General features: G+C 37.0%; 1 protein-coding gene across 3 annotated transcripts in view; it reads right to left on the bottom strand.

Moving 5' to 3' along the window:
- Nucleotides 1-719: 719 nt before the first annotated feature.
- WDR76 (WD repeat domain 76) overlaps nucleotides 720-17956 on the bottom strand; it is a 55323-nt gene continuing 38086 nt past the window's right edge. For all 3 annotated transcript variants that reach the window (XM_088024771.1, XM_028126739.2, XM_028126740.2), the window contains 5 exons: nucleotides 14223-14381; nucleotides 10131-10348; nucleotides 8772-8924; nucleotides 6886-6939; nucleotides 720-2716 (listed from right to left, as the gene is read on the bottom strand). In XM_088024771.1, the coding sequence (XP_087880897.1) occupies nucleotides 2461-2716; nucleotides 6886-6939; nucleotides 8772-8924; nucleotides 10131-10348; nucleotides 14223-14381 (840 nt within the window). In that variant the 3' untranslated portion in view covers nucleotides 720-2460. The remainder of the gene's footprint in view (nucleotides 2717-6885; nucleotides 6940-8771; nucleotides 8925-10130; nucleotides 10349-14222; nucleotides 14382-17956) is intronic.

Genomic DNA, 17956 nt, shown 5'->3' with positions numbered 1-17956 from the left:
ATTAGGCTCCCTCCTCGGCGGGAAGCCTGCTTCTCCCTCTCCCACTCCCCCTGCTTGTGTTCCCTCTCTCGCTGTGTCTCTGTCAAATAAAATCTTAAAAAAAAAAAAAAAAAGATTTAAATATTTGTATTCACAGCCCTCAAGCTCCCTGTTTTCCTGGAGAACTGCCTTTGCAAAGTCATCTCTGTGGAAAGGAAACTCAAAGACCTGAATACCAAAACAGGACTGAATCAACTCAGATTTTATCAATTCTCGATCATTTGTAGTCTCACCTATCTGTCCACCTATGACAAGAATCATCTCCTTCCTCCTTAAAGTCATATAAGAAAGGCTGGGCATCTCAAAGAAAATGATTCAAGTGGAATACAGAGCTTACATACTTAAGGGATATCACAAAGCACAACCTAAAAAAAAAGTTTATCCCAAAAAGAGAGAGCAATTGTAATATACAAATAATTACAGAAGCCACACAGTTTTAAGCAAGTCTCTGGGAGAAGTACCTTTCACAACAGATTACAGTTTAAGGATGTCCTAAGGGAGACAACTTTATGTGCTTTCTAGATTTAAACAATTACTCCATTATAGAGCTTTTCACTGAGAAACAAGTCCCCCCCACACTCTCCTTCCTTCCTGCATTGCCTCAGGAAGACACTTTATTAAGTTTAATTAAATATAAATAGCAGTTTATGAAGCTAAAATGGCAAAAGAAACCACAAAAGTGAGAAACATCAAGAATTTGCTAACATTTATTGCAGAAACCAGGCAATTATGACCAAGTATTCAAAGCTTAAAGGATGGTGCTAATTTCAATGAGTGTATTTTTCAATATTGTTAAAAAAGTTCTCACAGAAGTTGCCACCCTGGAACCTGTGAAATGAAGTGGTATCAAAAAGGGAAAGGAAGCCTTAGAGGCTTCATTTACTATCTCCAAGGCAGTTTAAAAGAAGTCAACCTCACTTAGCTTTACTTTCCATTTCATAAATTAATGTTCCATTTCACTTACCAATTCCTATACTCCTATCATCAAGAAAATAGAGAACTCTTGTTACTTATAAACACTCACAACCTACTTAATAAACTAGGCCTCAAAATTAGACTTAACCTCTCATTACAGAGAAGGAAACTATACATGTCATTTTATTTGTGATATATAATTTGAGAAGATATTTCCTCTTAGAATTCAAACATATTGCCAAAAACAATTTACAACAACAGTCTTTCAGTAGTAGTTTGGCAATGAAGAGCAATGAAAAAAGTCGGATAGGTGCTATCACACGGTAATGTTAGTCACTGAGTTAAGTAGCTACCTTCCAACAACAAACACATTCACATTGCCCTAACTTCTGGGGGGAAAAAAAAAAGTTTACGACAAAATGCCCAAAGTGGTTTATCATAACATTTCCCAATATGAATTAGGAATGAAGGTATTCACTTAATAGGCTAATGAATCTCCTCTGGAGAGTTTAAAGACAGGGACAGAAAAGGGTGTCTAGGATCTTCTAAAGCAGGAGCTTTCACTTCTTTAACTATGACCCACAGTAGTACCACAGTAATAAAGACATATGTTTTACATCAGAATATACATATGCATATACACTTACATATATGTATGCACATATTACTAAGTTTCACAAAACAACACTTACTCTAATTACATTTATTATTCTTTACTATTTCTTTCCTTTTCCTTTTTTTAAATTTAAAGGCTGGTCATGGCTACATTGATTTCATGTGAATAGCTACAAACCACAGTCTGGAAAACACTGGTCTGAAGGCAATCTCACATTGGATAACAAGGGTCAGGCAGATCCAAACCCTGTTCCTAGAAGCCCTACAATTTCTTGGCCATGCTTCAGGAGCCATCTAGAGGAGGTAAAAGGGTCAGCACACAAAGACCCAGGCCCCTGTCCAAGTGAACTAAGGCTCAATAATTATCTTAGGATTTCGCTTTTAATTTAAAGGCAGGAAGGGGGAAAAAAAGAGTTCTCCATTAAAAAAATTAAAAGTTTCAAAATCACTAAGTTAGATGACTTTTCAGGATCCCTTCCAGTGTGTAAGTCTACAAATATTCACTCCAAACCATGAAATAAACCACAAATCCAAATATCACTACAGAATCAAAACCGTATCATTAAACCAAAAAAACTTTTCAAAGCTTTGTAATTTATAATGCCAGAATTTCTCAACATACTGCCTGATTAAAAGTGCTGAAGCCATCACAGCCTCCCCTCAAATTCCTTCCCCACCCTAAAGAAACAACTTAAAAGGCTTCTCCCTTACTAAACATGTTAAGTATGTAACTGTATACATTCTGCTTACAGTTCTTATTAATAAAGCAATTTTATATTCACTAAATAGAACATATTAAAAACAGGCCAAGCCACATGAATTACTAGCCTCCTTAGACACTGATTAATTTGAACAAATTGGTGTTGCTAAACCAAACACTCAGCAGCTTTCTTAATTCATAAAAACATGTATCTTCCCACTGGAATTACCTCCAGCCAAAATATACCGAGTTGGGTGCATAGTGTTGATGGAACACACAGAGACAAGGCATTCTCCACCAAAAAAAGAATGCACCTGCTTTCCTGTCTCATGGAAGATTTCTACCCGTCGTGGATGAGCCATGCTGCCAACTATGACACAATCTTCTTGTTTAGGGTCCCACACAGCCTGGAATCTGGTCAGCCATCGCCCAGTGATAGTGTTGTGCCTAGTGAAAAAAACAATTTTTTTAAAGGCTAGTGTTAAATAACTTAAGGCAGCAATGGGCAGAGGGTAAACATGGCATTGCTCCTAAATGCTGGTTTTCTCTGCCAAGTTTCTTTTCATCAAGTTACTGAGTTACCATCAGCCTAACTTCATCCTTCATATAAAAGTAAAAATCAGGACAGAGATATCTTCTGTACTTCTGAATCTCCACTGCCAACTACAGTGGTTGTACTCAGTGGATGGTCACTGTCTATTAAAATAGCACCTTTTTTGTTCACTATTTCTTAGCTCAATGGACTCCATGCCCTCCGTTTTTACACATACAAAATAGAAGAAGCCCTAGAAGTAAACAATATACAATCTATGTTATTGCCATTTTAATAGGATCTGTAATCCCATATTTGTATTCCCCTGATAACCAAACCCTGAAATCACTTTATATTCCATACAACTTTAAAGTAAAAAATACATTTGGGGCTCAAACAAGACATCACAATGGAAATTAGAAAATATATAACAAATGAAAAATGAAACACAACATACCAAAATTTAAGGGATGCTATGAAAGCAATAGTAAGGGGGAGATTTATAGCAGTGAATACTAAAAAAGAAAAGATCTCGGGGTGCCTGTGTGGCCAGGTAAGCGTCCAACTCAATTTCTGCTCAGGTCATGATCTCAGGGTGGTGAGATCAAGTCCCATGTCAGGCTCCACCCTCAGCAGGGAGCCTGCTTCTCTCCTCCCTCCCCACTCGCGCTCACTCGCTAAAATAAATAAATCTTTATAAAAGGGGGGGGGCATGGGTGGCTCAGTCAGTTAAGCGTCTGCCTTCAGCTTAGGTCATGATCCCAGGGTCCTGGGATGGAGTCCCACATCGGGATCTGCTCAGCAGGGAGCCTGCTTCTCCCTTTCACTCTGCCTGTGTGCTCGCCCTCTCTATCAAATAAATAAAATCTTTTTAAAAATTTAAAAATTTAAAAATAAAAAGATCCCAAAATCAACACACTACACCTCAAGGAACTAGAAAAAGAACAACCTAAACCAAAAGTTAGCAGAAGGAAGGAAATGAAGATTAGAGCACAGCTAAATGAAAGGAGAATAGAAAAACAATAGAAAAACACAACACTGGTTTTTTGAAAAGATCAACAAAATTGATAAGCCCTCACCCAGATTGAAAAAAAAAAAAGAAAATGCAAGTAACTGAAATGAGAAATGAGAGAGGATATTACAACTTACAAAAATAAAAAAGGATTATAAGAGAATAGTATAAACAATTATATGCCAACAGATTGGTTAACCCAGAAGAAATGGATAGAATTCTCAAAAACATACAACTTACCAAGACTGAATCATGAGGAAATAGAAAATCTAAATAGTCCTATAACTAAGGGGATTAAAACAGCAATCAAAAACTTCCCAAAAAGAAAAAGCCCAGGATCAGACCAGGATCAGACATCTTCACTGGAGAATTCTACTCAACATTGAAAGCATTAACCCAGGGGCGCCTGGGTGGCTCCGTTAAGCATCCAACTCTTGATTTTGGCTCAGGTCATGATCTCAGGACTGTGAGACTGAGCCCCACATCAGGTTCCACTCTGGGAGTGAAGCCTGTTTAAGATTCTGTCTCTCCCTCTCCCCCTCCCCCGATCCCCTCTCTCTCCCTAAATAAATAAATAATGCCAATGCTCATCAAATTCTTCCAAACAACTGAGGATAAGGGAACACTTCCAAACTTATTTGAGGCCAGCACTACTCTGATACCAAAGCCAGACAAGGACCCTACAAGGAAATAAAATGACAGACTAACATCCCTAATGAATACTGATACTGACAAAATACTAACAAAATGAGGCTCCCTGCTCAGCGGGAAGCCTGCTTCTCCCTCTCCCACTCCCTCTGCTTGTGTTCCCTCTCTCACTGTCTCTCTGTCAAAAAAATAAAATAAAATCTTAAAAAATAAATAAATAGGGGCACCTGGGTGGCTCAGCCGTTGTCTGCCTTTGGCTCAGGTCATGGTCCCAGGGTCCTGGGATAGAGCCCCGCATTGGGCTCCCTGCTCGGCAGGAAGCCTGCTTCTCCCTCTCCCACTCCCCCTGCTTGTGTTCCCTCTCTCGCTGTGTCTGTCAAATAATAAATAAAATCTTTAATAAATAAATAAATAAAAATACTAATAAAATGAGTTCAATAGCACATTTAAAGGATTATACACCATGACCAAGTTGGATCTATCCCTAGAATGCAAGGATGATTCAACATACAAAACTCAATTGACATAATATACCACATTAACAGAATAAAGGACAAAAACAATATGATCATCTCAATTGATGCAGAAAAATCATTTGACAAAATCAATACCCTTTCATGATAAAAACATTCAATGAACTAGGAACAGAAGGAAACTATCTCAACATAATAAAGGCTATATATGAAAAGCCCAGAGCTAACATCATACTCGGTGGTTAAAGACCAAAAGCTTTTCCTCAAAGATCAGGGAAAAGGCAAGTATGCCCACTCCTGCCACTTCTATCCAACATACTATTGGAAATCTGGAAGGACTAAAGACACTAATCTAAATTCCAGGTGTTGACAACTGCACAGGTAGCCAGATTCTGAATGTGAGGCATAGCCATTACACCAACAAGGATTTGATAAGGGGGACATTCTGAGCAGTCACTTGATAACCAATTAGACAAGAAAACGAAATAACAGGACTATAACAAACTCAAAAACTGTGCACCAAAGGAAACAATCAACAGAGTGAAAGACAATCCACAAAACAGCAGAAAATACCTGCAAATCATATATTCAGTAAGGGGTTAATATGCATAATATGTAAGGAACTCCTACAACTCAAAACAAAAATGACCCAATTCAAAAGTGGGCAAGACTTGAATAGACAGTTCTACAAAGAAGATATATAAATAACCAAAAAAAATGTACAACATCACTAACCATTACAGAAATGCAAATCAAAACCACAATGAGATACTACCTCACAACCATTTAGATAATCACTAATAAAAGAGCAGAATGATGAACATAAAGAGAAATTAGAACCCTGATGCACTGCTGGTAGGAATGTAAAACGGTGCAGCCCCTACAGAAAAACAATATGGAGGTTCCTCGAAAAAATTAAAAAATTCCTCTTCCTTGGTAATATCCAAAAGAATTCAAAGCAGGATCTTGAAGAGATATTTGCACACCCATGTTCATTGCAGCATTATTTACAATAGTCAAGAGGTAGAAAAAACCCAGATGTCCATCGACAGATGAATGGATAAAGAAAATGTGGTATATACATACAATGAATATTATGTAGCCTTAAAAAAGGAGGAGGTCACATGCTAGAACATAAGTGAACACTGAGGACATGATGTCAAGTGAAATAAGCTAGTCACAGAATGACAAATACCATGATTCCATTCACACGAAGGATCTAAAGTAGTTAAAATCACAGAAATGTAAAGTAGAAAGATGTTTGCCAAAGTCTGGAAGGGAGGGAGAGGAAAGAATCAATGCTTACTGGGCATAAAGTTTGAAAAAAGAAATGAAGATGGGAAAATTTGTAAGAAAGGAAACAAACACACTTAAATGTAGCCTCCATAGACTATAAAATGCATGATGTAACAACATATATTGCACACTCTGGTCCCAACTTCATAAATACTGATAAAGAGGGATGTCTAGAAGAAGGCACTGACTAAAGTTGGATGTAAAATACATACATTAAAAGTAGCAGATTCAAAAGAGGGTAACCAGAGAAAGTAAGTGGGAAGGTAGGGAAACCCTTTAAGCCCACAACAAACAGGTACAAACAAAAGAGCTTTAGATGGCCTCACAGCGGGTAAGAGGTTACAATCTTCTTTAATAAGATAACATGAGTAATTCAAGTTGGAATATAGTCATTCACCTTAACCAAAAATAATCACCCAGCTGCAAAGAACAGCTACCAACTAAAAGGGATTGAACCCTTTAAAAGATACAGGGAACCTGGAAGCAAGAACCCTTCTGGACAGGATAGGAACTAGCAACCTGAGACATTTAAACAGTGTAATACAAAAATTCAAACCTTTTACATCTCTTTGACAATCAGATGTCTAATGTGTGCACTCCAACATATAGCTAATAGCAATCCAGGGTCTACATTATTCAGCATATGGAAACATACCTGATGGTAGTGAGCAGAGGAATCTCAGAGGATATACAGCTGCTGTCAAAGATTCTGCAAAACAAAGATCAAGAACAAAGTAACACCCTTTTTACTGTTTCTTAAAATTTTTCTGAAAGAAAATCAGTGTATTTAACAAGTTTTTCATTGGTTCATGACATGAAATATGATTGCTACTTTAAAAATATATAGAATCAGGATTTAACAAGCTTCAGCTAATACATTTAACAAAAATTACAAGAAATATCATAAAATTCAGTGCTTTATAGTTTGGTGTAGAAATAATTTATTTAAACACTATTATCCCAAATTTAAAATGCACATTATAAAGTGATAATCTGGATTCTATATTGAGATTCACAATAATTATAGATCATATATAAAGGGATGTGGTCTGAAAATGTACAAATAACCTAAAAGTTTTTGCACATATCAAGAGCAATTTCCCCATGAGACTCATTAGTTGAGGGACTGAACAGTGTCATTTCCAGATGCTGGCAAGACTATGACTGACCAGTAACCACGGGGAGGAGTTCTTGTGGGGTAGCTCGAAGAGTCCAGAAGCCTCCACCAGGTAAAGAAACTAACTACATCACACCACCTCCCCCTTCTTCTTGCACCTAGCTATTCCAGTGTAGTTTCTTGGCACCTACAGCTTACTGCCTAATGAGATTACTAGAAAGCTAAATCACTAACAGCTAATGTAAACTCTGCAATGCAAATGAACAGGAATGGTTAAAATAGGTAGCTTCTGAGACAAAGAAAACTGTATGGGGTAGAAAGGGGACAATGTGCTGCCACTATCTAGTGACTAAATCTCTTAATGCACCCTGCTCGTAATGCTCACAGACTTTACTAGAAATTGGGCACAGTTTCTAGTAAACTGTCACAAAGTGAAGACCATGCTCTTCCCAACAGAAGAGTCTAACAGAAATTAGATGCCTTTCTAAAGCTTGAAAGTATACATTCAACAGATACTTGCTGAATGAATAATGAATGAACTCCAGAATCACTTACGGTAAAACTCATAAAATGACAAATGCTTATAATGCTAAGCAAAATCAGGGATTATAGAAGAGAACAAAATCATTTCCTCTGTGGTTGTATTAACTTCTCTACATTTCTTTTATTGTCATTATTTTCTATTTTTGGTTCAACTGGTTTAGATTACATTTTTAAGGCCATTTTTAGGAAGTAGCTATAGAAAGGTACCAAAGCTAAAACCGTAAAACTGTATCCAGTGGTTTGTATAGAAGCCCAATTATTACTATCTTTCCTGCCTGCCCATGGCCTGGGGCTCTGCAATTTCCACTGAGCACTTCATGTGTAGGGTAGACCCCACTAGCCCCAACCTAAGAGTTTGTCCCTATGTTAAAATTATCTTTCTTCCAACATATCATAAGCCTGGTTTTATTGGGACTTCTGGGATCATTCAGTGCTGAAAGGGAAGCCTGACATCTACCCCCTGGGGTACCTACAGACCTTCCCTGCCAAACTCAAGGAAATTTCCAGACCCCAAAACTGCTGAAAAACCTTTAAATACAGGTTATTGATTTGGCCAGGAACATAGAAATGGCTACAAGACAATAAAACTAGCAATTTAATAGGGAGCAGTAGTAAACAAAGCTACCGGTTTACACTAGCTACAGACTCTTTAGATTCCTTAACAATGCATTTCTGGGTGGCTCAGTGGTTAAGCGTCTGCCTTCGGCTCAGGTCATGATCCCAGAGTCCTGGGATCTAGGCCTGCATCAGGCTCCCTGCTCCGTGGGAAGCCTGCTTCTCCCTCTCCCACTCCCTCTGCTTGTGTTCCCTCTCTAGCTATCTCTCTGTCAAATAAATAAAATCTTTAAAAAAAAAAATGCATTTCTATCTCCCCAATTTACCTCAGCTTACAATCAGCACATGTGGTCACTACTCTGTTACCAGTAAGAGGTGAAAAATAGGCAGAAGCGATGCTCTTTGTGTGTTCAGTCAAAGAAATCAAAGGCTGGCTTCTCCTGGGATTCAGGTGCCTTGTATCATAAATATGAATATCCCTGTAAGCGGAGGAATAATTCTCAGTGTTGGCACAGTACATGTAGTGAGCTCTCAAACACTGCTGAACATAGACACATAGAATACTCATTACATTGAAGAATACTCTGATTTGTAATAATTTTACAAACACTGTATAGATTAAAAATTAAATATTAGAAAAATTCCATAACTACAGAATATATATGAAGCCAGTGGATAATACTGAGACAAGATTCTAGTTGGTTTTCCAATCTCTCTGAGAAAAAAATAAAAACACGGACCAAGTTATAGGTCACATATAACTTTTTTACAAGTTTTTTTTAACTTTTTTTTTTTAAAGATTTTATTTATTTATTTATTTGAGAGACAAAGAGTATATAAGCAGGGGGAGAGGCAGAGGGAGAAGCAGACTCCCCACTGAGCTGGGAGCTGGACATGGGGCTCGATCCCAGGACCTGGAGATCATGACCTGAGCCGAAGGCAAACACTTAACCATCTGAGCCACCCTACAAGTTTTCTTCTCAAAAGACTAGAAGTAAATTAATATGGGGGCGCCTGGGTGGCTCAGTCGGTTGCGCATCTGCCTTTGGCTCAGGTCATGATCTCAGGTTTCTGGGATCAAGCTACGCATTGGGCATCCTGCTCAGCAGCGAGTCTGCTTCTCCCTCTCCCTCTGCCCCTCCCTTCTGCTCCTGTTCGCTCTCTTTCAAATAAATAAATAAAATCTTTAAAAAAAATAGTAAATGCACATGATGTCAAGGAAAACAAAAATGTGTTTTTGCTTTAATACTTTGACTATTCATTAAATCCAAAAGAATCTTTTTTTTTTCAAAAGAATTTCTCTTTAAAAAAAAAATACTCAATAAAACCTCAATTGTTTGTAGAAAGAAAAATTATTTAGCTATATGGGTATCACAGAAGTCAGATATCTTTGACATCCAAACTACAGCAGTAGTCCCTCAGGGAGCCTGGGTGGTTCAGTGGGTTAAACGTCCGACTCGTGGTTTCAGCTCAGGTCATAATCTCAGTGCTAGGATCAAGCCCGGCATCGAGCTCCGCACTCAGCAGAGTTGGCTTGAGGATATTCTCTCTCTCTCTCTCTCCCCTCTCCCCCCGACTCTTGCACTCACTCTCTCTCTAATAAATAAATCTTTAAAAAACAAATAAATAGAACAGTATTCCTAACTTTAAAAGGCATAAATCACAAAACTTTATGAAGAAGATACCTCAATCCTGCAGTGATAAAATATTGTCTATGCACTGGGTGGACATGAACAGTTCTTATTTTGCTCAAAGAAGAATTGATAAGTTTCTCATAAGAAGTTCCAGGTGTCCGTCTATCTACCAGTGATATAGTTCCATTCCAGTGTCCTACTATTAAAGTGGAGGCATCTTCTCCCAAGAAGTCAAAAGAGGAAAAGCTACTTCTTTCATCTCTATATACCTAAGGAGACAACAACCAACGTATAAATTCTTTGGTAAAAAAGTTATAAAACACTTTACCTAATAATTTCATTTATCCTCCCATCATCCCACAGAAAGCACAGGGCAAAATGATCATCTCGTTTTACAGAGATGGAAACTAAGGCACTGATCAGCTGTGAGACTCACCTACAATCAAATGGCCCATCCACCCATCTCAGGGTTATATGCCAAATCTCTTAAATCCAGTAAACCTCAGCTGCAGATCTATTCTGTGACACTTACTAGGAAATGAACTAAATGTGAATTCTACCCAACTGAAATACCTTAATATACCAAGTAATTTTGCCAACTAAGTCCAAAAACATATGGCCAAATGCTCATCACTCACTCACTCTTGGTATAAGTGTAAATAAATAAATAACAAATTTCTGACAACTAATCAGAGTACACCTATCAAAATACTTAATGCTTATACCCTCTGACCCAATAATTTGTCTAAGATATATATAAAGATGCCTATTGCAAGACAACCTATAATAGCAATAAGAAGCAACCTAAATGTCCACCAAAAGAGACCTGTTTAAATAAATGATGGTACATCTCTACTTTGAAACACCATGCATTGCTAAAAAGAATGAGACAGATTTGTACTACAATCTGTCCATACTACCAAGTGAAAAAAGCAAGTTGCAAAAGTGTAGATAGTATAAATCCATTAGTGCAAAGGAAAAAGAGTCTACCTCCATATGCTTGTAAGTATATGTGCACTTTCTGGAAGCATACCTAACCACAATTCTTAACACTGAATCACTAGTTGCTAATTTTTAGTTTTTATAAAGTTATACATACTATTATAAACTGAGGTTAACAAATTAATATACCGAAGGTATCACAACCCCTGTACATCCAAAAAAGCCCCAAATGAAACCTGAAGTATTCATATTAAAATGGCTAAGTGCATGAGCTTAATTGCAGTGGAGTCAGACAGACCCAAGTGAAAATTTTAGCACTGCCATTTATGTCCCTGAGCAAGCCAATAAACCTCTTTACCTCAGTTTTCTCAACTGTTAAACGGGGATAACATTACTTATTTCATAGGGTGTTATAAGGTTTAACAATATATATATAAAGCACTCTCAGATTAATGCCTAACACAAGGTAACTATTCCTTCAGTATTATCAGGGGCACATTACTTATACATGCAACAACATGGATGAATCTTAGAAGTATTATGCTAGGTGAAAGAAGCCAGACATAAAAAACTTCATACCATAGGACTCCATTTATTTGACATCTTGGAGCAGACAAAATTATAGGGACAGTAATCATATCAGTGGTTGTCAGGAGTGTGGGAAGGGGGAGGGGACTGACTACAAAAGGTCACAAGGTGATTTTTTTCAGGTGATGGAAATTTTCTGTATCTTGATTGTGGTGGCAGTTACATAGGTGTAAACAATTTGCCAAAACTCATAGAACCATATACTTAAAAGGATAAATTTTATTGTATATAACTTACACCTCAATAAACCTGACTTTAAATATGTAAGTGGAGAAATTTTACAACTCAGTACTAAAAAGATAGATAACCCAAATAAAAATTAGGCAAAGAATCCAACATTTAGAGAAATCAACAGTTCTCTAAATAAATACAAAGGGCCAATAAGCAGGTGAAAAGACACTCAGCATCATTAATCATTAGGGAAATGAGGTTCAAATCATAATGGCATATGACTTCATACTCACTAGGATGGCTACAGTCACCAGCAGTAAGTGTTGGCAAAGATGTGGAAAAACTGGAATACTCATATATTGTTGGTGAGTATGTAAATAGTGAAGCCACTTTGGAAAACAGTTTGATAGTTCCTCAAAATATTAAACAGAGTTACCATATGACCAAGGAACTCCACTCCTAGGTATATACCCAAGAGAAATGAAAGCATATGTTCACACAAAACTTGTACATCAAAAACAAAAAAACTTGTACATCAATATCCATAACAACATTATTTTCAATAGTAAAAAATGGAAACAACACAATGTTCAACTAATAAATGGATGAATAAAATGTGGTATATCCATTCAGTGAAATATTATTCAGCCATAAAAAGGAATGAAGTAACGATACATTCTACAACATGGATGAACTTTGAAAACATTGTTATGTAAAAGAATGCAGTCACAAAACACTACAAATTTGAGATTCCATTTATATGAAATGTCCAGAAAGGTATATACTGCCTGGGTGGCACAGTTGGTTGAGAGGCTGACTCTTGATTTCAGCTCAGGTCACGATCTTGGGTTCCTGGGATCGAGTCCTGAGTTAGGCTCCATGCTCAGCACAGAGTCTATTTCAGGATTTTCTCTCTCTCCTTTTGCCTCTGTCCCTCCCCTTGCTCATTCATGCGCTCCCTCTCAAATAAATCTTTTTTTTTTTTTAATTTGAGAGAGAGAGAGAAAGATTGAGAGAACAAGAGAGAAAGATTGAGAGAGACAACACTTAACTGCTGGTGAACCATTATGGTTTGAACCTGCTTATTGAGTGGGAGGAGGGACAGAGGGAGAAGCAGATTCCCGGCGGAGCAGGGAGCCCAATGTGGGACTCAATCCCAGGACCCCAGGATCACAACCTGAGCTGAAGGCAGATGCTGAATTGACTGAGCCACCCAGGTGCCACCAAACAAATAAAGCTTTTAAAAAAAAAGACAGACACACACACCCAACATCACCCTCAATGGTGAAAAATTGAGTTTTTTATCTAAGATCAGGAACAAAGCAAAGATGTGTACTCTAACCCGTTTTATTCAACATAGTACTGGAAGTCCTAGCACAATAGACAAAAAGAAATAAAAGGCATCCAAACTGATAAGGAAAACATAAAACTGTCACTGTTTGCAGATGTCAGGATACTACACACAGAAAACCCTAAAGACTCCACCAAAAAGCTCTCTCTCATTCTCTCTCTCAAATAAATAAATAAAATCTTTAAAAAAAATAAAACCATACAACTCCTAAAAGAAAACATAGACAGTAATCTCTTTGACACCAGACTTAGCAACATTTTTCTAGGTATGTCTCCGAAGGTAAAGGAAACAAAAGCAAAAATAAAAGAGATTACTGCCTAATTTTGCTAAGTGAAATTAAGTCAGAGAAAGACAAATAGCATGATTTCACTTATATGCAATCTAAAAAACAAATGAACAAAACAAAAAAAGCAGAAACAGACCATAAATTGAGAGAACTGGTGATTGCCAGAGGGATTCGGAGGGGTGCGGGGAGAATAGGCAAAATGAGTGAAGGGGAATGGCAGATACAGGTTTCTAGTAATGGAATACAGGAATAAAAAAGGATAAAATGTACAGCATAGGGAATACAGTCAATGGTACTGTAATAGTGTTGTATGGTGAGAGATGGTAGCTACACTTGTGGTGAGCACAGCATAATGTATAGAGTTGGTGAATCACTATGTAGTACACCTGAAACTAATGTAACATTGTGTGTCAACTACACTTTAATAAAAAAAAAGTAATACAAAATAAAAGCTTTTACATAAATTAAAAAATAATAAGAGCAAATACTTATGTGTCTGGCTGCATTCTGACCACTTAATTAATCTGCCTCAAGTCATTCAATCCTCATAACAACCCCATGAGGTAGGTACTATTACCATCCCATTTCACAACTAAGGAAATTGATGCAAAAAGAGGTTAAATCACTTCCAAGGTCACACAAGTAGTAACAGATGGTCTGGGATTCAAACTTAAGTAGTGTACTTCTAAAGTTCCTATTCTGTATCACTTCCCCCTGCCGACTGGTATAATAATCATTCATGTGGCATTTCATAAAGAATCCAGAATATCATCTCAAGTCAATATGTAAACACATTAACATTTACCTCTTCAAAAATAGCCCTCGAAAAATCCCCACAGCGTAACGTGCCATCATAACTCAGTGACAGTATATGAGCCGGATTTGCAGGTGAGAAGTAAAGACAGCTAACTGGCTGACTGTGGGGTTGGAAAACATAAACTCCATCTTCTTTAGATTGGTGAGTCTGTAAGAGAGTTGGGGGCAGGGAGAGACAAAAACTAGTGAAAAGTAGTAACACTTTCTGTCATTAAACTATTTATGTCTGTATTACATTCAGTCTTTTCTTAGTCTATAATTATGCCCACCTCATTCAGAAGGTCAGAACTAAAACCTTTCTATTATCACTAAATTACTTTTTTCTAATTTTCAATCCAATAATACTGTCACATTTAACAGTTTCCAGCAACTAGCAAACTAGTTTTCTCATAATGCAGAAGGAAAAAAATTACTGTTTATTATGACTTTAGTTCATGAAATCCTCAGGAAATGAGAAATCTGCTCTTAATTTCACATACAGCATAATTCCCTAATACTAAAAACATATCAATACCATTACTATTTTGCTTCCTCAGCATGCTTCTATAAATCAGTCTAAGCACAATTTTCATAAAGTATTTGGTCCTGACACAAAGTGATAATTTAAAAAATATTTTATCCCTGGGGCTTCTGACGACCCTTGATTTCAACTCCGGTCTTGATCTCAGGGTCATGAGTTCAAGCCCCATGTTCTATCCCCTAAATATTCCATGAAAAATGCATGTATTTCAATTCCACATTAATATTACTACTACTTCTAGGGATTATCCTTTCCACAACTGGATTACCAATTCCTAAATCATCACTTCTCAGATCTGGATAAGCTATAGTCCTATGCCATATGTCATATTATGAATCAGAATTATCATCTCCAAATCTGGCTTAATCTGCTAATACTCAAGCATTTTTGTTTTCTTTTTTTATTTTAAATTTAAACAGAAGAATTTTTTTAAAGGAAAGAAAGGGAAAAAATTATAATCATATTCACTCCTCATCCTACCCAGAGTTAACCACTATAAATATCTTCACATACTTGTGTATAGTGTTAATTTTTTAGAAAAACAAAACTCTCCATTGTTACAAAAAACCTAAATACAGAAATGTAGAAAGACAATTATTAAAAATGACTCCAAATTCAAAATTAACTAAAATTATCATTAAAATACTAAGCTATTATTATAGACATCTTTATAAGTACTTAAACAGAATGACAGAGAAATTTAGAAAAAAATAAGACCATGCTACATATGCCATTTTTAATAGTATTAAATTTAACTACACTTCAAAATAATAAAAGAAAATCAGACTGAAGTAATTTTTGAAGTTTGAGTACAGGTGGGGATTAGGGGCACCAACTCACCATGCAGCTGAACCACATATAACTTTTGACTACCCCAAAACTTTACTAATACCCTACTGCTGACTGACATCCTTAATAACATAAACAATTAACACATTTCGTATGTTATGCATATTATATACTGTACTTTTACAACAGAGTAAGCTAGAGAAAAGAAATAATAAAATCATAAGGAAAAGAAAATACATTCACAGTACTGCATTGTTGTTCAACACCATGTTTATGTCATCTGTTTATTAGATAAATCATGTCAATACCTGTCAATATTATATGATAAAAAAACACTGCAGATATTATATATATTACTAACACTAACCATCAAAAATGAAAACATATGAAAAATTCATATTTACTGACAGGTGTAACAACTCATGCATTGATAATAAAGTGGCAATAGGACTGCTTTATGATAGCCTAGTGTAATCAATACAATAGCTTCACAGTAGCCTAGCCTATACACTAATGAATGACTCCCTATATTATGGTATATGGTATTACAGTCATATTCACAATGCAGTAGTGGAAACAGTTACTTTTTTTTTAAAAGTGATGATAGGCTGATAGTTTCTTCAATAACAAGAAAGGTATACTCTATGGTAATATAAATCTTTGAAAGCAAAATTATAAAACAGTAAGAAAGCTAACACATTATTAATTTTATATTAAATACTATCCACCTTATGCCTATGTAAGGAAAGGCTATCCACTTCCATAAAAGCCTTGCACACGATGTTCTACACAATGACTACTCAGGCGATGAGGATGATAATGACACAAAAATGTCTCATATACTTCTTGCTGTAGTTGTACAGTTACTAGATTTTCACATGAAGACAGACACATATACAACAGATAAATTTATTTTTTTAAATATTTTATTGGGTGCCTGGGTGGCTCAGTTGGTTAAGCGACTTTCAGCTCAGGTCATGATCCTGGACTCCCGGGATCGAGTCCCACATCGGGCTCCCTGCCAAGCAGGGAGTCTGCTTCTCCCTCTGACCCTCTTCCCTCTCATGCTCTCTCTCTCTCCCATTCTCTCTCTAATAAATCTTTAAAAAAAATTAAAAAAATAAAGATTTTATTTATTTGAGAGAGACCACGAGCAGGGGGAGGGGCAGAGGGAAAAGTAGGCTCCTAATATGGGACTTGACCCCAGGACCTTGGGATCATGACCTGAGCCGAAGGCAGACGCTTAACTGACTTGAGCCACCCAGGCATCCCACAACAGATAAATTTATTAACTGTACAGCAGGATGACTATTTACTAAGTGGAATGGATCATCATAAAGGTCTTCATCCTCACTGTCTTTACGCTGAGTAGGCTGAGGATGAGGAAGAGCTGGGTCTTGCTGTCTCAGGGGTGACAGCAACAGAAGAGGTGGAGAAGGTAGACGAAGAGGCAGGAGGCAGGCACACTGAGTGTAACTTTATGGAGTACATCATAATTTCCGACTTTTTTGTTTTCTCGTATCTCTAAAAATATTTCTATACATATAGTACCAATTCTTCTTCCATCATTTGCTTTAGTTACAGTGCCCATACCATAGAAGGGTCCATGTTGTAAAAGTCAAAAGCAGCCTTGAATAATCAAAATGCTTCTGCCAGATTGACTAATGTCAATTTGTTTTCTAACACTGCTTCATCATGTGGCACTGGTTCAGAAGCACTCATCTCCAACAGGCATTCTTCTCTTAATTCCTCTCTCTGGTGGGGAGTCTTTTGGCTCTTGAATTCCTCCAAGATCCATATCCTGAAACCCTTCACTCCCACCATTTTTGCCATAATCACAATCTCTTTCATGATTTCCTGTCTCTGTCATAAATCCTGTGAAGTCATGTACAACATCTGGACACAGTTTTCTCTAGCAGGAATTTATTTCAGGCTTGTTTTCATGGCTTTTTCTATAACAACAATGGTATCTTCAATGGTGTTATCTTTCTAGACTTTCATGTTTTCTCTGCTGGGGTTCTCTTCCATAGCGTTGACAACCTTTTCTATAGAGTACCATGTGCTATGAGCCTTAAAGGTCCTTAATGACCCCTTGATCTAGAGGTTGAATTAGAGACACCACGTTTGGGGGCAACACTTTCATGCCTTGGTGTTGAACTCATGGGGTTCTGTGTAGCCAGGGGCATTGTCCAATATCAAAAGAACTTTAAAAGGCAGTCCCTTACTGACAAAGTACTTCCTGACCTTAGAGAAAAAGCATTAATGAATCCAATCCAGAAAAGTGCTCTTGTTTCCAGGACTTCCTGTTGTACAGCCAAGACTGGCAGCTCATGTTTATCCTTTCCCTTCGAGGTCGGGGATTAGCAGCTTTATAGATGAGGGCAGTCCCGATCACAAACCCAACTGTATTTGCA

The sequence above is a fragment of the Eumetopias jubatus genome, unplaced genomic scaffold (assembly GCF_037043125.1).
Source record: "Eumetopias jubatus isolate StellerSeaLion01/CBP00866 unplaced genomic scaffold, mEumJub1_p1.0 scaffold_7, whole genome shotgun sequence".
NCBI classification, from domain to species: domain Eukaryota; kingdom Metazoa; phylum Chordata; class Mammalia; order Carnivora; family Otariidae; genus Eumetopias; species Eumetopias jubatus.
The sequence above is the reverse complement of the archived record's forward strand: the minus strand, read 5'-3'. Positions and strand labels throughout refer to the sequence as shown.